This window comes from Salvia miltiorrhiza, chromosome 8 (genome assembly GCF_028751815.1).
Source record: "Salvia miltiorrhiza cultivar Shanhuang (shh) chromosome 8, IMPLAD_Smil_shh, whole genome shotgun sequence".
Classification (NCBI taxonomy): Eukaryota; Viridiplantae; Streptophyta; class Magnoliopsida; order Lamiales; family Lamiaceae; genus Salvia; species Salvia miltiorrhiza.
This window is the reverse complement of record NC_080394.1, coordinates 48,229,048-48,247,034: the sequence shown is the minus strand read 5'-3', so window position 1 is coordinate 48,247,034 and position 17,987 is coordinate 48,229,048. Positions and strand designations below refer to the sequence as shown.

Genomic DNA, 17,987 nt, shown 5'->3' with positions numbered 1-17,987 from the left:
CGCTTGGGCTTGAAAATTGAGCTGATATTTAACTAAATAATGGGGCCTAAAATAGGCCCAAGGCTTGTCCAAAAATCGGCCCACCCTTCGGCCCTTTCTACGAGCCCGTTCTCGCCCAAACCCGTTTTAAAAACAAACACGTATTAAACTAAATATGCACTTTGCTTTTCATACCTTGAAATAAAAAGTATGCATGTATATACATAATGATTTAAATCAACATCACACGAAAATATAAAATAATCATCTTCTTATTTTCTATTTTTCTTAAGAGAAAACCTAGGCATCAAGACTCATTAAATCATCGCGAGGATAATTATTCTGTTTAATCGGGAATTAGGGACCTATCATATCCTAATAATATCAATATGATATTATGAATCCTAGGATCGAAAATTCGGGGTATTATAACCGACCCTCATTTCGGAAATTTCGTCCTCGAAATTTGTACCTTGGTATGGCAATTCAGGGTACTGTTGGTTCATGCTAGACTGTAGCTCCCAAGTTGCCTCTTCTCGCCCATGTCAATTTCATATCACCTTCACCATTAGGATCTCTTTATTTCTAAGAACTTGTATCTTTCTATCACTGATGCATACTGGTTTCTCCACATAACCAAGATCCGGCTCAAAGGTTAGGTCATCATATGATATCACGTGGTTGAGATCATACACGTATTTTCTGAGCTACGATACGTGGTAAACATCGTGCACTCCTACTAGACTGGGAGGTAGTGTTAGCTTATAGGCATTCTGACCTACCTTTTCTAGTATTTCAAACAGCCCGATGAAGCGAAGGCGCAGTTTTCCTCGCTTGTGGAATCGCACCATCCCTTTCATTGGTGATACTCTGAGGAAGACCTTGTCTCCTACCTCAAAGGTTAATTCTCTTCTTCGCTTGTCTGTGTAAGACTTTTGTCTGTCTTGAGCTTCTTTGATTCGCTTGCTAATCTGTGCCACGACATCTATATTTTCTTGGACCATTACTGGCCCTAACACCTTCTTCTCACCTACGTCGTCCCAATAAAGTGGAGATCGACACTTTCATCCGTACAATGCTTTGTACTGTGCCATCCCTATGGTGGACTGATAACTATTGTTGTAGGCGAATTCCACAAGTGGTAAGAGTTTCTCCCATTGCTCCCCTTGATCGAGTGTAATTGTCCTTAACATACCTTCTAGAACTTAGATAGTTCACTCAAACTGTCCATCCATCTAGGGATGGTATGTTGTACTGAAACGAAGTTAAGTGCCTAAGGCGTTCTAGAGGATGGTCCAAAATCGCGATGTAAATCTTGTGTCTCGATCGGATACTATTGTACTGGGCACGCTATGAAGGTGGACTATTTCTTTAACATATACCCTGGTGAGCTTATCGAGGTTCCAAGTCATCTGGACTGGTAAGAAGTGAGCTAACTTGGTTAGTCGGTCGACAATGACCCAAATTGCCGTGTTTCTTGTTTTTGACCTGGATAGCCCCACTACAAAATCCATCGTGATGTGCTCCCATTTCCATTCTAGGATTTTTAGCAGTTGTAGAGTCCCACCTGGGAGCTTATGTAGGGCCTTCACTTGTTGGCACACCAGACACTTTGCTACGTGGAAAGCTACGTCGTTCTTCATACCTTCCCACCATAAACTTTTCCTCAAATCATGATACATCTTGGTTCTGCCGGGGTGAGCGGCATACAGTGTGGAGTGTGCTTCAGTGAGAATCTCCTCCTTTAGTGTTGGGTCGTCGGGTATGCACAACCTTCCTCTGAAGGTCAAGGCGTTATCCGCTTCTTCCCTAAATTCTCGGGCTCCTCCCGTTCTGCTAGCTAAACGTTTCTTTTCTAGGGCCTCACTCTGTCGCTGGGCAGAGATGACTCTTTCCCGGAGGTCTGGTCTCACAATCAATGCTGCTATGCATTCCTGGAGTGTTTCTGGAGGTACTACTACCTCAAGCCTAAGCTTCTCGAAGATCGTTATCTTTCTGCTGGACCCTACCATGGCTCCATGGTAGGTGATTTGCTCCCTGCCTAGTGGTGAGAAAATGATCTCCCTGTCTTGACAGTTTATCGTTGCCCTGTTCGCTCACAGCCAATCCATTCTTAGGATGAGGTCAAAGTCGATCATAAAGAGTACCCTGGGACTTGCTAGGAACTTATGTCCTTCTAGGTTCAGTTCTAAATTCAAGCAAACTTCTCTTATTCTTTATCTACCCTAGCAGGCACAATGTCTAGTGCATCACACACAGCATTGGAAAAAAGATGCGAAGCACCAGTATCAAACAAAGCTATAATTGACACGTCGAAAACATTAATCGTACCTGCTAGGTTTCCCTGATCTCCTGCTGCTTGGTGCTGGTTAAGGACATAGGCCCTAGCATTTCGTGGCTGTCCTTGGTATCCTCCAGGACCTTGGTTCTGTCGTTGTTGGTTTCCGGGATTTTGTTGTTGGGGTGCTCCTCCTCTTTTCTTTGGGCATGCTGAAGCAAAATGCCCAGGTTCCCCGCAGTAATACCAAACATTCGTTCCTTTCATGCATTCCCCTAAATGGGGTTTCCGACAGTTTAGACAAGGTGGTGGAGCTATAGCTTGCGACTGTTGGTTCTGGTGTTGATTTTTATTTTGATTTGCCGCCCATGGTTTCTTCCCATTTCCATTCCAAGGGTTTCCACCAGTTCCCTCGTTCCATTTCCTTTTTCCTTTACCACTATCCTGAGATGGTATAATTCCAGATTGTTCGGTGGATTTTCCTTTTTTCTTCGGTAGCAGTGATTCAATGGTGAGGGCTCTGCTCAATGTTTGTGCATACGTAAGACCTCCTTGGCTTGCTAAAGAAATCGCTATCTCATGGCGCAATCCATTTCTGAATTTTTCTGCGCGCTTCTCATCAGTGTCCACCAGCGTCGGAGCACATCTTGATAGCTGATTGAAGGCTCTATCGTACTCCGTAACTATCCCAGCTTTCTATTTCAGATTCCAGAACTCGTTCTGCTTCTTCTGTCTATAGCATCCTGGTATGTACTTCTCATACAACACAGTCTTAAAATCTTCCCAAGTAAAGTTTTCCCACTGTTCCTCAGTCATTGTGCGTCTCACTGATTCCCACCAGAAGTCGGCTTCGTCCACCAATTGGTAGGTTGCACAAGTTACTTTGTCTTCGTCATCGCAACGGATGTAGTTAAAGATACGCTCTATGGCCCTTACCCATTTTTCGGCGTCTGTTGGATCGCCCAGCCCGTCAAACGTTGGAGGTTTTTCCTTACGAAACTTCTCTTCAGCAGTACGATTTGGTGCTACTTGTTGGATAGGCTCTTCAGGGATGAATCCCCTGCCGTGTCCGCGACCACGACCACGTCCTCGTCCCCTACCGCGTCCTCTTGGTGCGTCCTCCATTCTGGTTTACGAACGATATTAACACAACAGTAAGACTCATTCTACATACATACAGATACCTAGATATATACAAGATATATCGCTTCTATGGTGTAACCACGTGAAAGACTAGTTCTATGTGGGAACAAATCTTAACTTAAGTGGAATAACTTAAGTGAAACCTTAACCTCATGTCATTTCTTCTACGTTGTAACATATCTATGTTAAACGTTGCTATCTTATCATTCCTTACTTAAATTGATCAAGCGGAGCTTTCACGACTAACATTTCTAAAGTATCATTGGGTAGTACTCAAACGGTTTGTAAGAGGACTCATCATTCGTATCGTACAGGCAGTGAACCTAAAACGATAACATAAAACTTTTCATTCATTTAATCATTGGTTTCTTTTGAAACCTTAAAACATTTGGACAGTAAGTGTCCCTTTCATGAAAACTCTTCTTAAGTCGGAAAGATTAAAGGAATCTAACTCGACCATAAATTCATTGATTCGTTAAGGGCTCGGGTAGTCCCAAACACGATCTACATACATACATTGGTTATAAGAGCCGGAGACTCAAAATAACAATATGAAAGCGATAAGCATTCCATATAACATCATTCATTGAAAGCGCGCACTTCTTAAAAACTTTGAAAGCATTTAAAACTTTTGAACTTTTAAAGCATACCTTGGTTGCGGCAATGTGACGGCGAGCTGAGGTTCAACAACTTTCTTAGAAGTCTAGAGGTACTATTCTAAACTCGACATTAGAAGCTTTCGGTTATCAGAGACATGAAAGAAAACTTAGGCTCTGATACCATTCTGTCACACCCCAATTCTTGAAATAATAACTATAACTGGGGTACGACTAATCATTAAAATGAACAAGGGAAAAACCTTGTGAAATCCGAATTGAAGGGATAACAATCGGGCATCGCCCCTTTAGATGAAGAAAGACAAGAATCCAATTGATACAAATCAATCAACAAACATGACAAACGTCAGGATCACAAGTTTAGTTTCATGCTTCAGATAACCAACATTCCTTAATCAAAATACTTGAGAGTCAAAAGTCTAGGCTCAACAAAAGATATCGTTTAGAGTCGTAACATAAAGGTCTTAAGTCAAGAGAACGAAAGACAGACAAAAGCTAGTACTACAGCGGAAGTCAAAACACGGAGTTGAACCCTAGCCTCAGCTCTCCCCGTCAACATCAGCCATCAACCTGAAAAACATTTGAAAATATTTGGGCTAAGTACTAATGTACTTAGTGGGCTGCAACTTTTAAAACATTTCACAATTCGTAAGAGCAGTTTATCCAATCATTCATGACATAACTTAGAAGGTTTTAAAGTAAAGGAACTTCTAAACATGTTAAAATATTTTATTTTATTAGCGCGTTGTTGTCACACTCTGTTCTGTTACTCGCTGTGATCCCGGACCTTTTAGCCACCGACGGATCCCTCATTCCCATGATACTTGCCCTGAGGACGTAACTCAGACAAGTTGAATTGACCTTGGGACGCTACCCAGGCAGTCCTTACATGATACATGCTCCGGAACACATCCAGCCGAGCACCCTTATAACGTCTCTTGCATGAATTAGTGCCCGATGGAGATCAACCCACCGAAACAACTAACAAGTGTACATAATTCTCAAATAACGTGTTAGGCCATAAGAGAACCTCGATCGATCCATGAATTGCGAGCCTTAAACATAATAGAGCGCACAAAAATATTTATTGGATAAACAATTTTCATTTCATGAAATATTTAGAGCTTAATAACTCAATCATACATTTGGAAAGTAAGCCCACCTGATCTTCGGTGCGGAAGATAGAGATGAACTTAAGCTGTGACACCGTCCTGCGGACCAATTCCTACAAGACGAGTTCTTAACACTTAGCACGTATCATGGATAACGAAAACCGTTGTCTACTTAAGGTCTCTAGGTCAACCTATTCCCGGACTTACAACGCAAAATCAAACTAGAGATTATGCATTTTACATACGTTAGCTTATCTTGATGCCTTATCTAGGTTAACTCACTCATTTTCATGAAAACTTTGCACAAAACATATTCCAAACTCGTCATGCACATATACATAATATTTCATGAAACATCCTTTAAAACCAACTTCCAAATATTCTGAATTTTTACCATAGTATAGAAAACATATTAAACACGATACACAATTAATTTGGGAAATTTTGGGAACCGTTTGGATGTCTGGAATCGCCTTGCAAAACACTGCCGGAGCAGTGTGCTTATGGCAGATTCGCTGCCTTACCTCATGCACGGTTTTTCACCCAATAAACTCTACCAAAATAAACATCCAAAATCATAAAACATATCCTCAAATAATATATCACACATATGTGTAAAAATCCATAGTCATAAAGCTTTTTCAGTTGAGAAAATCAAAGAAAAACTCACCCTCGAAGCACAACCTTCACTCTAACTTTACGTCCTAGTTTTTTCACGCTCTCCCTTGCTTTGATACTTCTCTTGGGGCTTCAAGGGCTTCTATGGAGTGTGATAATGGTGGGAGAAAAGTTGTGAGAGTGGGGGAAAAGAGGAGGGACGAAAATGAAGAGAGGTGGAGAGAGTGAGAGCTTTTCTTGCCTTGGTATTTTTCTTGGAGTGAAATTGAGTGAGTGAGAAGAGTTATCAGCCAACTCTTGGCTTTAGGAAGGGGTGGGGCACGAAATTTAGGGTAGGGTAGAGGGGGGGTGGCTTCCACGAATGCATGGATGCATTGGAGGTCACATTCTACTAGTTCCCATGCACTTTTAATCATTATGTTGGCAAAAATAATAGAATAAGGGTGGCTGATCACATGTGGGCTTGGGCTTGAAAATTGAGCTGATATTTAACTAAATAATGGGGCCTAAAATAGGCCCAAGGCTTGTCCAAAAATCGGCCCACCCTTCGGCCCTTTCTACGAGCCCGTTCTCGCCCAAACCCGTTTTAAAAACAAACACGTATTAAATTAAATATGCACTTTGCTTTTCATACCTTGAAATAAAAAGTATGCATGTATATACATAATGATTTAAATCAACATCACACGGAAATATAAAATAATCATCTTCTTATTTTCCATTTTTCTTAAGAGAAAACCTAGGCATCAAGACTCATTAAATCATCGCGAGGATAATTATTCTGTTTAATCGGGAATTAGGGACCTATCATATCCTAATAATATCAATATGATATTATGAATCCTAGGATCGAAAATTCGGGTTATTACAGTTTGTTACTTCATGACATAAAAAAAAAAGCCACGAATATTCTGATAAAATCGTTTAGTTATTTTGACAGCCAACTTGGACTGCATAAAATTCAAGAATACTTCAGAAATCCTAAGGTTTAGCTTGAATTCAAATACTATTAAAAAAAAAAGTCAATAGTAAAATATGACAAATTGTTTCAAACAAAGAGTTGCAAGGAAAAAACTTATACCCTCAATGAGGTGCTTGTAGTGTTTTTAAAGCAATTCTATAATTTTGAAAACTTCTGTTTATTTCTTTTTTTGTAATTAATCCGAACCTTAAAGAGTATTTGATTAACTGTAGTAATAAATAAAACTAGATAATATACTGTGAGTGTGAGGAATGGAACTGTGACTGATTTATGAGTAATGACTTAAAGGGCAATACCATTTACTATTTAAAAACTTCACTCAGTTGTAGAAATTATAATAATTACAGTTAAAATATATATATAGAATTTAATTAAAATAAATAGAAATTCATTATTTTAAAAATTAAAAAAAATAGTACATAATTAAAAATAAATGAGGAAATTGAAAACAATAAGATTAAGGACAAATACATAGTATAAATCGCATATATAGTATATAATTAGTTTCAAAATTTTAATGTTTATAAATTGTTCCTGGAATCTCTTGCGGCGTCTTGCTGCTGCAAACACTCTGCCGTGGGTCATTTTAGGGGATTTTAATGATCTTCTTGACCCGGGAGACAAACGAGGTCGTATTGAGCACCCCTCTTGGCTTTTTTCTGGTTTTCGAGCAGCTGTGCTCGACTGTGGATTGGATGATATCCCGCTTATTGGATACCAATTCACCTGGGCTCGAGGCCTTGGCACTGCGCACGCGGTTGAGGAGCGTCTTGATCGTTGCATGGCTACGGCCAGTTGGCGTTATCTCTTTCCTGATGCGGCTCTGAGCACCTATGCGGTTCCCATGTCTGATCATGCTCCAATTATTCTCAATATCGAGGGTTTCCCGACTGCTATATCAAGGCGGAAGTTTCGGTTCGAAAATAAATGGTGCCTAGAACCGGACCTTCCATGCGTTGTTAAAAATTGTTGGACTAATCTTCATGACATTACTATCGTGGAAAAACTCTCGGCTGTTTCGGAATCGATTGCTACTTGGGCACAGAAACTTCATCGAGACGACCGAGGCAATAAGAAGAAACTTCAGCATATTATTTCTTCTCTTCAAGGGCGTGATGATTCTTTTGCTATTAATAGAATCAAAGGAGCTAGGACTGAGCTTGCTTCCATTCTGCTACGAGAAGAAGCACATTGGCAACAAAGAGCAAAACAACATTGGTTGAAAGGAGGCGACACCAATACCAAATTCTTTCATGCTATGGCCTCTTCTAGAAGGAAGAAAAACACTATTATTCGACTGCTCAAGAATGATGGAGGCTGGACAACCAGCAATGACGAGATTCAGGAGGTTGCTCTTAACTATTTTTCGAATCTCTTTGATGAGCCAAGGCAACAGATGGATTATCATCGTATTTTGGATAAGCTTAATCCATGTGTCAATGATGATATGAATGGGGACCTTACAAGGGAGTTCAGCTTGGAAGAGTTTAGTACTGCGGTCTCTCAAATGCACCCGGACAAGTCACCGGGTCCAGATGGTTTGAATCCTAAATTCTATCAAAAGTTTTGGAATGTTGTAGGAGAGGATATTTATAAGGGCTGTCGTTCATGGCTTAATGATGGTCACTTTCCGACTGGTCTCAACCATACTCTTATTTCTCTCATCCCAAAGGTCGACTCTCCTTCTTCTATGAAGGAGCTCCGTCCCATTGCGCTTTGCAATGTTATTTATAAGATCGTCTCCAAAGTTCTTTGTAACAGACTCAAGGGGGTGCTTCCCGGCCTCATTGATCGAGCGCAATCGGCATTTGTGGAGGGGCGTTTAATTCAGGATAATATTCTTATCGCCTTTGAGGCTATCCATTCGATGAAAAGGAAAACCAGAGGTAAATTTGGCTCTTTTGCCTTCAAGATTGATATTAGTAAAGCCTACGACCGGGTCGATTGGAGTTATCTTGATGCCGTGCTACGGAGGTTGGGTTTTTGTGACAAGTGGCGTGAATGGATGCAGATGTGTGTTCGGTCGGTCTCTTATGACATTCTCATCAATGGGAAGGAGGTGGGTCCAATTATCCCCGGACGAGGGCTTCGTCAAGGTGATCCACTCTCTCCTTATTTGTTCATTTTATGTGCTGAGGGTCTTTCTGCTATGATTGGACATGAGATAGCTAGGGGCAGCCTTCATGGGCTTCAAATTGGGCGCCGTGGGCCGATTATTTCACACCTCATGTTCGCTGATGACTGCGTCTTTTTTTGCCGTGCTACTGCCAACGAATGCAATGTTCTTAAGGATGTCTTGGCTTGCTATGAAGAAGCTTCGGGACAAGCAATCAATTTTCAGAAATCTGGGATCTTGTTCAGTTCCAACGTAACCGCAGATATGAAGGAGGAGATTTCTGAGATCTTGGGAGTTCATCAGCCTCTTAACACTGGAAGATACCTTGGTTTACCTTCCCTTGTGGGTCGGAAAAAAAAGGAGATATTTCAATATCTTAAAGATCGAATGTGGAACCGAATACAGGGATGGAACAACAAGAAACTATCTAAGGCTGGGAAAGAAATCCTCATAAAGGGTGTTGGCCAAGCTATCCCTTCCTTCTGCATGGGAGTCTTTTCGCTACCTATTAGCCTCACGGATGAGATGGAAAGGATGCTTAACAGTTTCTGGTGGGGAAATAAAAGCGGCGAAGGCAAAGGTATTAATTGGCTGAAGTGGGAGCGTATGTGCGTTGATAAAAAACTGGGAGGTATAGGCTTTCGGAGCTTGAATCTCATGAATATTGCCATGTTAGGGAAGACCGGCTGGCGCCTCCTTACTGATACTGACGCGCTGGTTTGTCGGGTGCTCAAAGCGAAGTATTTCCCGAATACTGACTTCCTTGCAGCTAAAGTTGGCCACAGTCCAAGTTTCTCATGGCGCAGCATCTGTTCGGCTCAGGATTTAATCCGCCGTGGAGTTAGATGGCGGATCGGTGATGGTGAACAGGTACGTTTCTTCAAGGATCCTTGGCTCAGAAACGAGGACTCGTTTCGGGTTTCGACCGCTGGTCCTATCTTTTTAGAAAATCTACGAGTTTGTGAGGTAATGAATCAATCGATGAATGGGTGGAATGTGGATTTGCTTAGAAGCATTGTTGATGAGGCTGATCTTAAGAATATCATGAGTATCCCTCTTCTTCCGAATTCTGGATCAGATAAGATGATTTGGCACTATTCTAATAATGGTAGTTACTCTGTCAAGTCAGCCTATAAATTAGCAAGCTCGCTCACTTTGGATACCACCTACAAAGTTGAGGGTCAATGGGAATATCTCTGGAAAGTTGATGTGCCTCCTAAAGTCAAGAATTTCTTATGGAGGGCTGCTAGAGACAACTTACCGTCCAAACAACGCCTTCTCTCCCGGGGTGTCGCTGTTGGGGGGGAATGCCCTATCTGTAAAAGAGGCTTTGAGAACCTCTGGCATTCGTTTTTCTACTGTCCATTCGCGGAGGATTGTTGGAGGCAGGGAGGACTACAGAGCTACGTTTCTGGAGTTACTGACAGCTGCGAGTCCTTCGAGCAGGCCCTCTCTTTGCTTTTGAGAGATTCCGACAATGAGCGGAAAGCTAAGGTGTGCATGCTCCTTTGGCAAATCTGGAGAGATAGGAATGCGATGGTGTGGCAGAATGAGCTCCCGGTCCCTTCTCGCTCTATTTCACGTGCTGCTGTGGCGCGAAATGACTGGAAAGCCATGCGGCAGCCAACGACGCAGAGGCAGCGGGTCGGGGCTTCTTGCGTGGGGTGGCATCCTATTCCGGAGGGGTCGTTTATCTGCAATGTTGACGCTGCTTTCTTTGAGGAGGCTCAGTCCATGGGTATTGGTGTTGCTATACGAAACCATGAGGGGCACTTTGTGATCGGCAAAACTATAAAGCTCAATGGGCGTAGGAGTGTTGTGGAGGGAGAGCTTCTTGGCATTAAGGAGGCGTTATCTTGGATTAAGGAACTTGGGCTCGTTAAAGGATGGGTTGAAAATGATAGCTTACAGGCGTATAATCTCATCACCTCTGGAGACAGGAACTTGCTTGAGATTGGTGCCATTGCTGCTGCTTGCCGTCTTGAGTTGAGGGTGCTGTCGAACTTTAGTATGCGTCATGTTAGGAGAGAACAAAATGTCATCGCTCACTGTTTAGCGAAGGCTGCGCGAGATATCACTACACATCATGTCTGGAATGAACCCCCGTCCTTTGTGGTGGGTCATCTCCTTGTCCCATGTTCATGTGGTTGAATAATATATCTCCGTTTTTCCTCAAAAAAAAAAAAAAAATTGTTCATTTTAACTAATTTTTTTTCCCCACATATCAGTATCAAATAAATGCTTTTATTGCAATCTTCATTTCAAGATGCGTATTAGATATAATTTCTAAACGACATAGCATGATTTTGAGAAAAAAAAAAAAAAACAAGGAAAATAACAGTTTTTCACTTTGCACAACAATAGGACAATTATGTTAACAATTACATACACTTTTAATTAAGTTAGTTTGATATAATCTTTGTATATATATATAACAAATCATTATTTTTAAAGATATTATAAAATTTCCATTCAAATTAATTTAAAATTGATTTTGAAAGTTATCTTTTTAAATATTATAGATTATAAATATTTATAAGATGATTTTATTCTTATTTCCTTATTTGAGATTTTGAAAAGAACTAAAATAAACATATCTGTGAAGAATTAAGTAAACAATTTAATATGGAAGCGAGGTGGAGCTCACAAGACTTAAGGCCGACTGGCTGGCTGACCCCTCAACGGTCACTTTCACTTTTCCTAATTTTTAAAAAACAAACGCTCTCTCCATCTCCATTCATAATTCATAAATATCTTTTCTTGTATTTAATATTTCATTTTATTATTAATATGTCAGTATTTAATATCTATATCAATATTCAATACATGCACATTATACATCTATAAAACGAAAATTTACTTCGTAATGGATGTTCTAGAACCCCTCAAAATTCCATACAAAATTGTTTTTAAATAAGAAAGAGAGGGTAATATTACAAAGCTCCATTATTTTCTACATATTAAATGTTGGTTATTAAATTAAATACACATACAATACAATACCAATATTCACATATAATATAAGGGTGTGTTCACTTTGATGAATGGGAAAATGAGAGATAACAAAAGTTTATATCTTTAAATGTCTCATTTCTCATTCCATATTTTACACAAAAGAAAAGTGCATCAATTTATCTTCCTTATTTTCACTTCAAGGAGGGATAATATTATCACACCAAAAAAATGGATGAGAAAAGGAGGGATAACAAAATTTATGTCTTTAAATGTCTCATTTCTTATTCCACTTTTTACACAAAAGAGAAGTTCACAATTTTTCCTTCTTTATGTAACTTCAAGGAATGATAATATTATCACACAAAAAATGTGTAAAATGTGAGATACAAAATGAGACATTTAAAAACATAAATTTTTATTATCAATCCATTTAGAGGAATAAAAATCAAACACACCCTAATAGTACAATTTACGATATAATATGTACTCATTCCGTCTCATTCTCATGGCTCACTTCTTTTGAGCACGAATATTAAGAAATTTATTTTTTATGAGAAAATTAGTTTAGTTTATACTAAACTAATTAAGTATATTTCCTTTTACTCAAAAATGAAAACGAGTCTATTCTAATTAAAGTGAGACGGGGGAGTAATTACTTAGCAATGAGTCTTGAGCAAAAAAAGAAAACAATAATATACAGAAAAGGGGAATTCTCCTCAATTATTTTAGCCCTCTTTTCTTTTGATTTGCCATATATAAAAATTCAACGATCTGCATTTACTTTGTTTCTCTGTTCGTTCCTCTCTCTCTCATCCTCACCCACAAAACAAGTAAGAGAGAGAAACCCCTTTGCCGATACTCCATAACAATTCCGCGGAAATCAGTGCTCAGAATCGACCGCTATCGCTTCGAAATGGCAGCCGCCTACAAATTGCTAATAGCACTATGCTTAATCGCATCAATTCTAATCCTGCAAGCGTCGGCAGGTGGGGACCACGATCCCTCCGCCGCGGGATGGATGATGCCGGCAGTGAGATCCGGCTGCAGGGGGACCATCGCCGAGTGCCTGGCCGGCGGAGACGACGAGTTCGAGCTTGATTCGGAGTCCAACAGGCGCATCCTAGCGACGAGCCGCTACATCAGCTACGGAGCGCTGCAGAGGAACAACGTCCCCTGCTCGCGGCGCGGCGCGTCGTACTATAATTGCCGCCCCGGCGCGCAGGCCAATCCCTACCGGCGCGGCTGCAACGCTATCACTCGTTGCCGGAACTGAGGATGAGGACAAGCCATTTCTCCGGTGATGCTAATTATTAATTATGTCAAATTATGTAATTTTTTTTCTATAATTTTAGTATGAGATTACTACTTATTTGATTTTTGGAGAGGGAGCGTGTGGTATACGAGGAATTAACTGAGGAAGATATTGCTGTTTATGTTGTTTGTGGATTGGTGCTTTGTTATCTGTACAATTTTTAATTTTATTTTTTTGTGAATAATAATTCACATTTACTGATTTTGTGTGTTCCACCACTAATTTTATTATTATCACTGTAGTTTTACTACTGTTCAAATTCAAACCGCATAAGTCTTTGCTGACGAACAATTTGTTTCACATTTTTACTTATGCTGCTATGTAGTCAATTGCATACATGTGATGGCAAATTTGTTGTAAACTTGATCCAATATTTAATTCAAATATGATTTCTAGGTGCGTTTTCTTTGATGAAAAATTGTGGAAAGTATATACTTTCACTCATTTTCATTTCTTTACATATTCTGTATAATGTTTTTTATTTCTTTACATATTTTGTACTAAATGGATAAATTTCTTGGACTGGAACGGAAAAAATTTACCACTCAAATTCATGATATATCACTGGTTGGGTCATCTCTTTTCTCTCGATTCCACTTAAATTCATGATAATATTATTATTCGATATTAGGAGTAATATTTACCTGTATTTTCCTTTTTATAGATACGATAAAAAATTATTTTTTTATTTTTATTTTTTAAAATTTATAATTAAACAAACACACAAAATTTCAGAAAGTTAAACCGCGCAATAATTGGAAACCTAAGCCGCAACGTGAGATGGTTGACGCTCAGAAACAAAACTGATTTGCGGTTCTAGACAAGGATGATGAAGGCATTCGAGGACCTGCCTTGCTTGATGCCAGTACGATCCCGATTGATAAGGATCATCATGACGACTTGTTGGAGGGATAGGTTGAAGAGGTCCTTCATGAATCGGATGATGAGGAGGTTGATGCTCCGAGAGAGAGTGGAGGAGTTGGTGATGAGATGCATACGGTCGGGAAACCTTATGTGGAATAGCAACAGGTTGGAGGACAACCTGTGGAGTCTAAGTTGGGCTGGCAGGAGTGAGCAGGAATACTCTCCGTGTATGGCGAAGCAACAGTCTGCGGCTGGGGCAGAAGGTCAGGTAAGTTTTTTCGGTTACTCAGCAGACGGTGGATCAGCAGGTAATTGGTTTTGATAGACAGTCCACTCCTGTTCCAGAGGATATTGATAGTCGTCTTAGTCGGTTAAAGGAGCAGGTTAATCAGGGGATGCAGATGCTCTCGGAGCCGAAGCGAGGACGTGGCCATCCAAATGGTTCAGACAAAGGCATGGGAAGGGAGCCTATGCATAAAGCACCGGAAGGTAGCATTAAAAGTCCTCTCAGGAATGCGGTTGAGATGGGTTACAAGTCGAGGGACTTTGTGGTTGATCTTAGTAATAGTCTGAGTATGTATGTCATGAATAATATTGTCCATGAACGTTGGTCGGATGACATGGACGACTATCCTGATTATCGTTATTGATTTGTTTTTTGTTTAGTCCTCCTTAGTTTTACGATCTCCTTTCGAGTTTCGTACCCTTAGTCTGTGTCATTGTGCTCTCAAAGGATTCTATATTTTTTCTTTTTTCTTTTATAATAAACCTTTATTTAGATTATATTTAAATAAACACATCTTAATATTAAGCTTCTTCTTGTCAAGATACCATGCTATTTTGTGTGTATGTGTTGGTCAAACGGTAAAAGGTTAATGCGTAAGTCCAAAGGTCTTGAGTTCGAGTCCCATGTGGCGCAACCTTTTAATTTATTTATTTAATATTGTAAATTTATCAAAAAAATACCATGCTATTTTTTATTTTATTTTTACTTTTTTTTTTTAAGTAATGAGATTAGAAATTGCGATTCATTCTCATTTTTCGCCTGTTACCTTTACTCTCGTCTATCATCTCTCTTTGTAATACGAATATCATCTCAATTTATTTTTAACTTATTTTAGTCTCTGACTTTTACAAATAAAAATGGTACGAGATCAATATGTCTTTTAACTTATTTTATTTTTATTCTATAGTATTAAAAAAGATATTAAATATTACTATTACATCACAAAAATAATATGAAATCATGCAGAAATGGAAAAGAAATTGTGGCACTTTGATTTATGAAAAGACAGCGAGGTTCCACCTAAATCCAGCTGGACAGTTAGGTACTAAAATACAAATTACTAACTACTAGTCATATTTCTTGCCTTCTTTTTTGTTTCTTATGCCATTTTGTAGGTTAAAGATCTAAATTGGAAATACTTAATTAATTTAGCTTATCTTTAAAAAAATAAAATTAGTCCATCTTTTATATCATCTTAAATTAAATGTGAAACTTCAAATAAATATTTTAATTCGGAATTAGTGTCCAACAAAAAGTCCAAATATTATACTACGAAGGCATTTGAATAATACTTTGCTACTACTAAAGGTAACGTCTTCAAAAAATTTGAATTATCATCGATGATTTTTCTTGGGACAAAAATAAAGGTGTGTGTGTGTGTCGCCAATAAATAGCTTTCGGTTTGTAGATTTTGTGCAAGCGATTTTGGTATCTTTATTTGTCGTGTCTTTTGCAAAGGGTAAGTTGTAAAGCTACAACAGGAATAATAACAAGAAAATAAAGGGAAGCATAAAGATGGATTGAGTGATGACTCAAAAGTATAATTTCATGAAATTATTGCATTGCGTGTTTGGTTTTACCCCTTTTTGCCTATGAATCGCCTCTTTCGTCCTTTCGTGTAGGCTTGAAAATCTGCAAACTCTACAATTGTTACATCCACATCTTTCAAAGTTTGCTTAGTGAATAGTGAAATAATAAATTTTTAAGATGTATAAAACCTACAACCAAATTCACGAAATATGAATAAGAGCTTACAAGCTCTTTAAAAGAGTTTATAAATTTTGTAAAATAACTTAGAGCATCAACAACCCTTGCACTCATACTCACTCCAGCAATGGTGTTGCACTCACTTGGGTGCAATGGATTTTATTTTATTTTTGATATAGTTTTATTCTAGTTTCAATTTTAAATTTACAATAATTGATAAATTAAAATTTCATTGAATTCAAATTCAAATCCTACATTGATTGAATTAAAGTTGCAATACAAGAAATTAAAATCCTAAATTACTTAAATTAAAACAAACATAAAATAAAAAATCCTAAAAATCTAGCGGATGTTGTTTCGTTGCTTGATCTCCGCCACCTTGCACATGTGAAACGCCAATTCGTCGGGGGATGGATTTTGAGGGTGTTCACGCCAATAGTTGCTCCAATCGCCTTCCATTGCTATTTGTTGAAATAATATAAGTAGAAGATGAAGAAGAAAATGAGGAGAATGATGAATGTTTGAGGTATTTGTTGATATATATATAGGTGCTAAGAATTAAAAAAAAAAAAAAAAAAAGCCAACGGATAGAAAAAAACGGCTACTGCCGATTTTTAAATTTTTTTTTTCAATTTTCCTTTTTTTTTTGGTTTGAAAAGGGGCTCGTGTAAACACGCCCCCTCCTTCGCTCCCACAGGCTGCTGGTGCGTTCCATCGCCCCACACCCATTGCACCCGGGTGCAGCAACACCGGCGGGTGCGATAGGCCGGGTTCAATCCGGCCTTCGCACCCAGCGTTGGAGGTGCTCTTATAAGTTGTTTATGTGTTTATAAACTCATTCAAAGTGTTTGATAAAATAAGTTTTTAAGAGCTTATAAGCTCTAAAAATAAGTTTTAAAAGCTTATTATAAGGGCATTCACAATAGAGAGCCAAGACGAGATCTTAAATATGGTTACCACCATTTAAGAGCTCACCCTCTACAATGGGAAAACCACACCCTCAACTCTTAATTTTAATTTTATATTTAATTTTAATGTCATTTTTAATTAAAATTATCATTAAATTTAACAACTTAAATTTCATTAAAATAAAAAATTAAAACTTTTGGTTGAAAATAAAAATATATTTCAATAAAAATAATAATTAAATATTATGATTATTTTGAAGCTACATTTAGTTGAGTATTGAATCCCACATTGAAAAGTGTAGGATTATCCACAATATGTAGTACACTATAAATAGTGAAGCTATATTTTTTTTTTGATCAATAAAAAATTCATTAAAAAACTGGGGTGGTACTAGGAGTACCAAAAACATCAAACAAGTGGTGCGAACTCGTTAGAGCACCACAAAGTAAAAGAAACATTGAACTCGACAACATGGAAGATTTTGTTCCAGCTCCAAAGCCTCCCTTTGACCTCTTTAACAAGATTGAACACCTCCCAATTCTTGTTCTCAAACCTACTCTCATTCCTATACTTCCAAATCAGCCAAACAGTCCCAATCCAAAGAGCTTTAAGAAAGTTCTTGTTTCTTTTACCTCTTCCTCCTCCAATGAAAGATATGAAATGGTCTTCGACTTTTTGTGGTTTAGCCGTTTCCATTCCAATCCATTGATGGATTTTGTCCCACACGCGATCGACTTTCGGACAATGGAGAAAAGAAATAGTGAAGCTATATTTAGTTTAATATTGAATCCCACATTGAAAACTGTAGGATTCTCTATAATGTGTGGTACATTATAAATAGTGAAGCTACATTTAGTTGAGTATTCACATTGAAAAACGTAAGATTCTCTACAATGTGTAGTACACTATAAATAGTGAATCTATTGGGGGGTGTATTGGTTTGGAATTTTATTGGATTTTTTGGGACTTTAAAAAGTTCATGAATTTTCGTGGATTTAGGAAATCCATAGATTTTATGCATAGTTTGGCTGACTTTTTTTTTTATTGATTTTCATGGATTTTTATCGACTTGATAGGAATTAGGAAGACACCAACCCAGTGCCAGCTGG

At 38.6% G+C, this 17,987-nt stretch overlaps 2 protein-coding genes across 2 annotated transcripts; one reads left to right on the top strand and one right to left on the bottom strand.

Moving 5' to 3' along the window:
• Positions 1–530: 530 nt before the first annotated feature.
• On the bottom strand, positions 531–983 carry LOC130998577 (uncharacterized). Its single transcript, XM_057923994.1, has 2 exons — positions 762–983; positions 531–686 (listed from the first exon to the last, which is right to left on the bottom strand). Exons 1-2 carry the CDS (start codon positions 981–983, stop codon positions 531–533), a joined length of 378 nt encoding a protein of 125 aa, XP_057779977.1.
• An 11,569-nt stretch (positions 984–12,552) lies between these two features.
• LOC130996891 (rapid alkalinization factor-like) lies at positions 12,553–13,313 on the top strand. The gene has a single exon (XM_057922171.1). The coding sequence runs from the start codon at positions 12,714–12,716 to the stop codon at positions 13,071–13,073; it is 360 nt and encodes a 119-aa protein (XP_057778154.1). The 5' UTR covers positions 12,553–12,713; the 3' UTR covers positions 13,074–13,313.
• Positions 13,314–17,987: the final 4,674 nt, after the last annotated feature.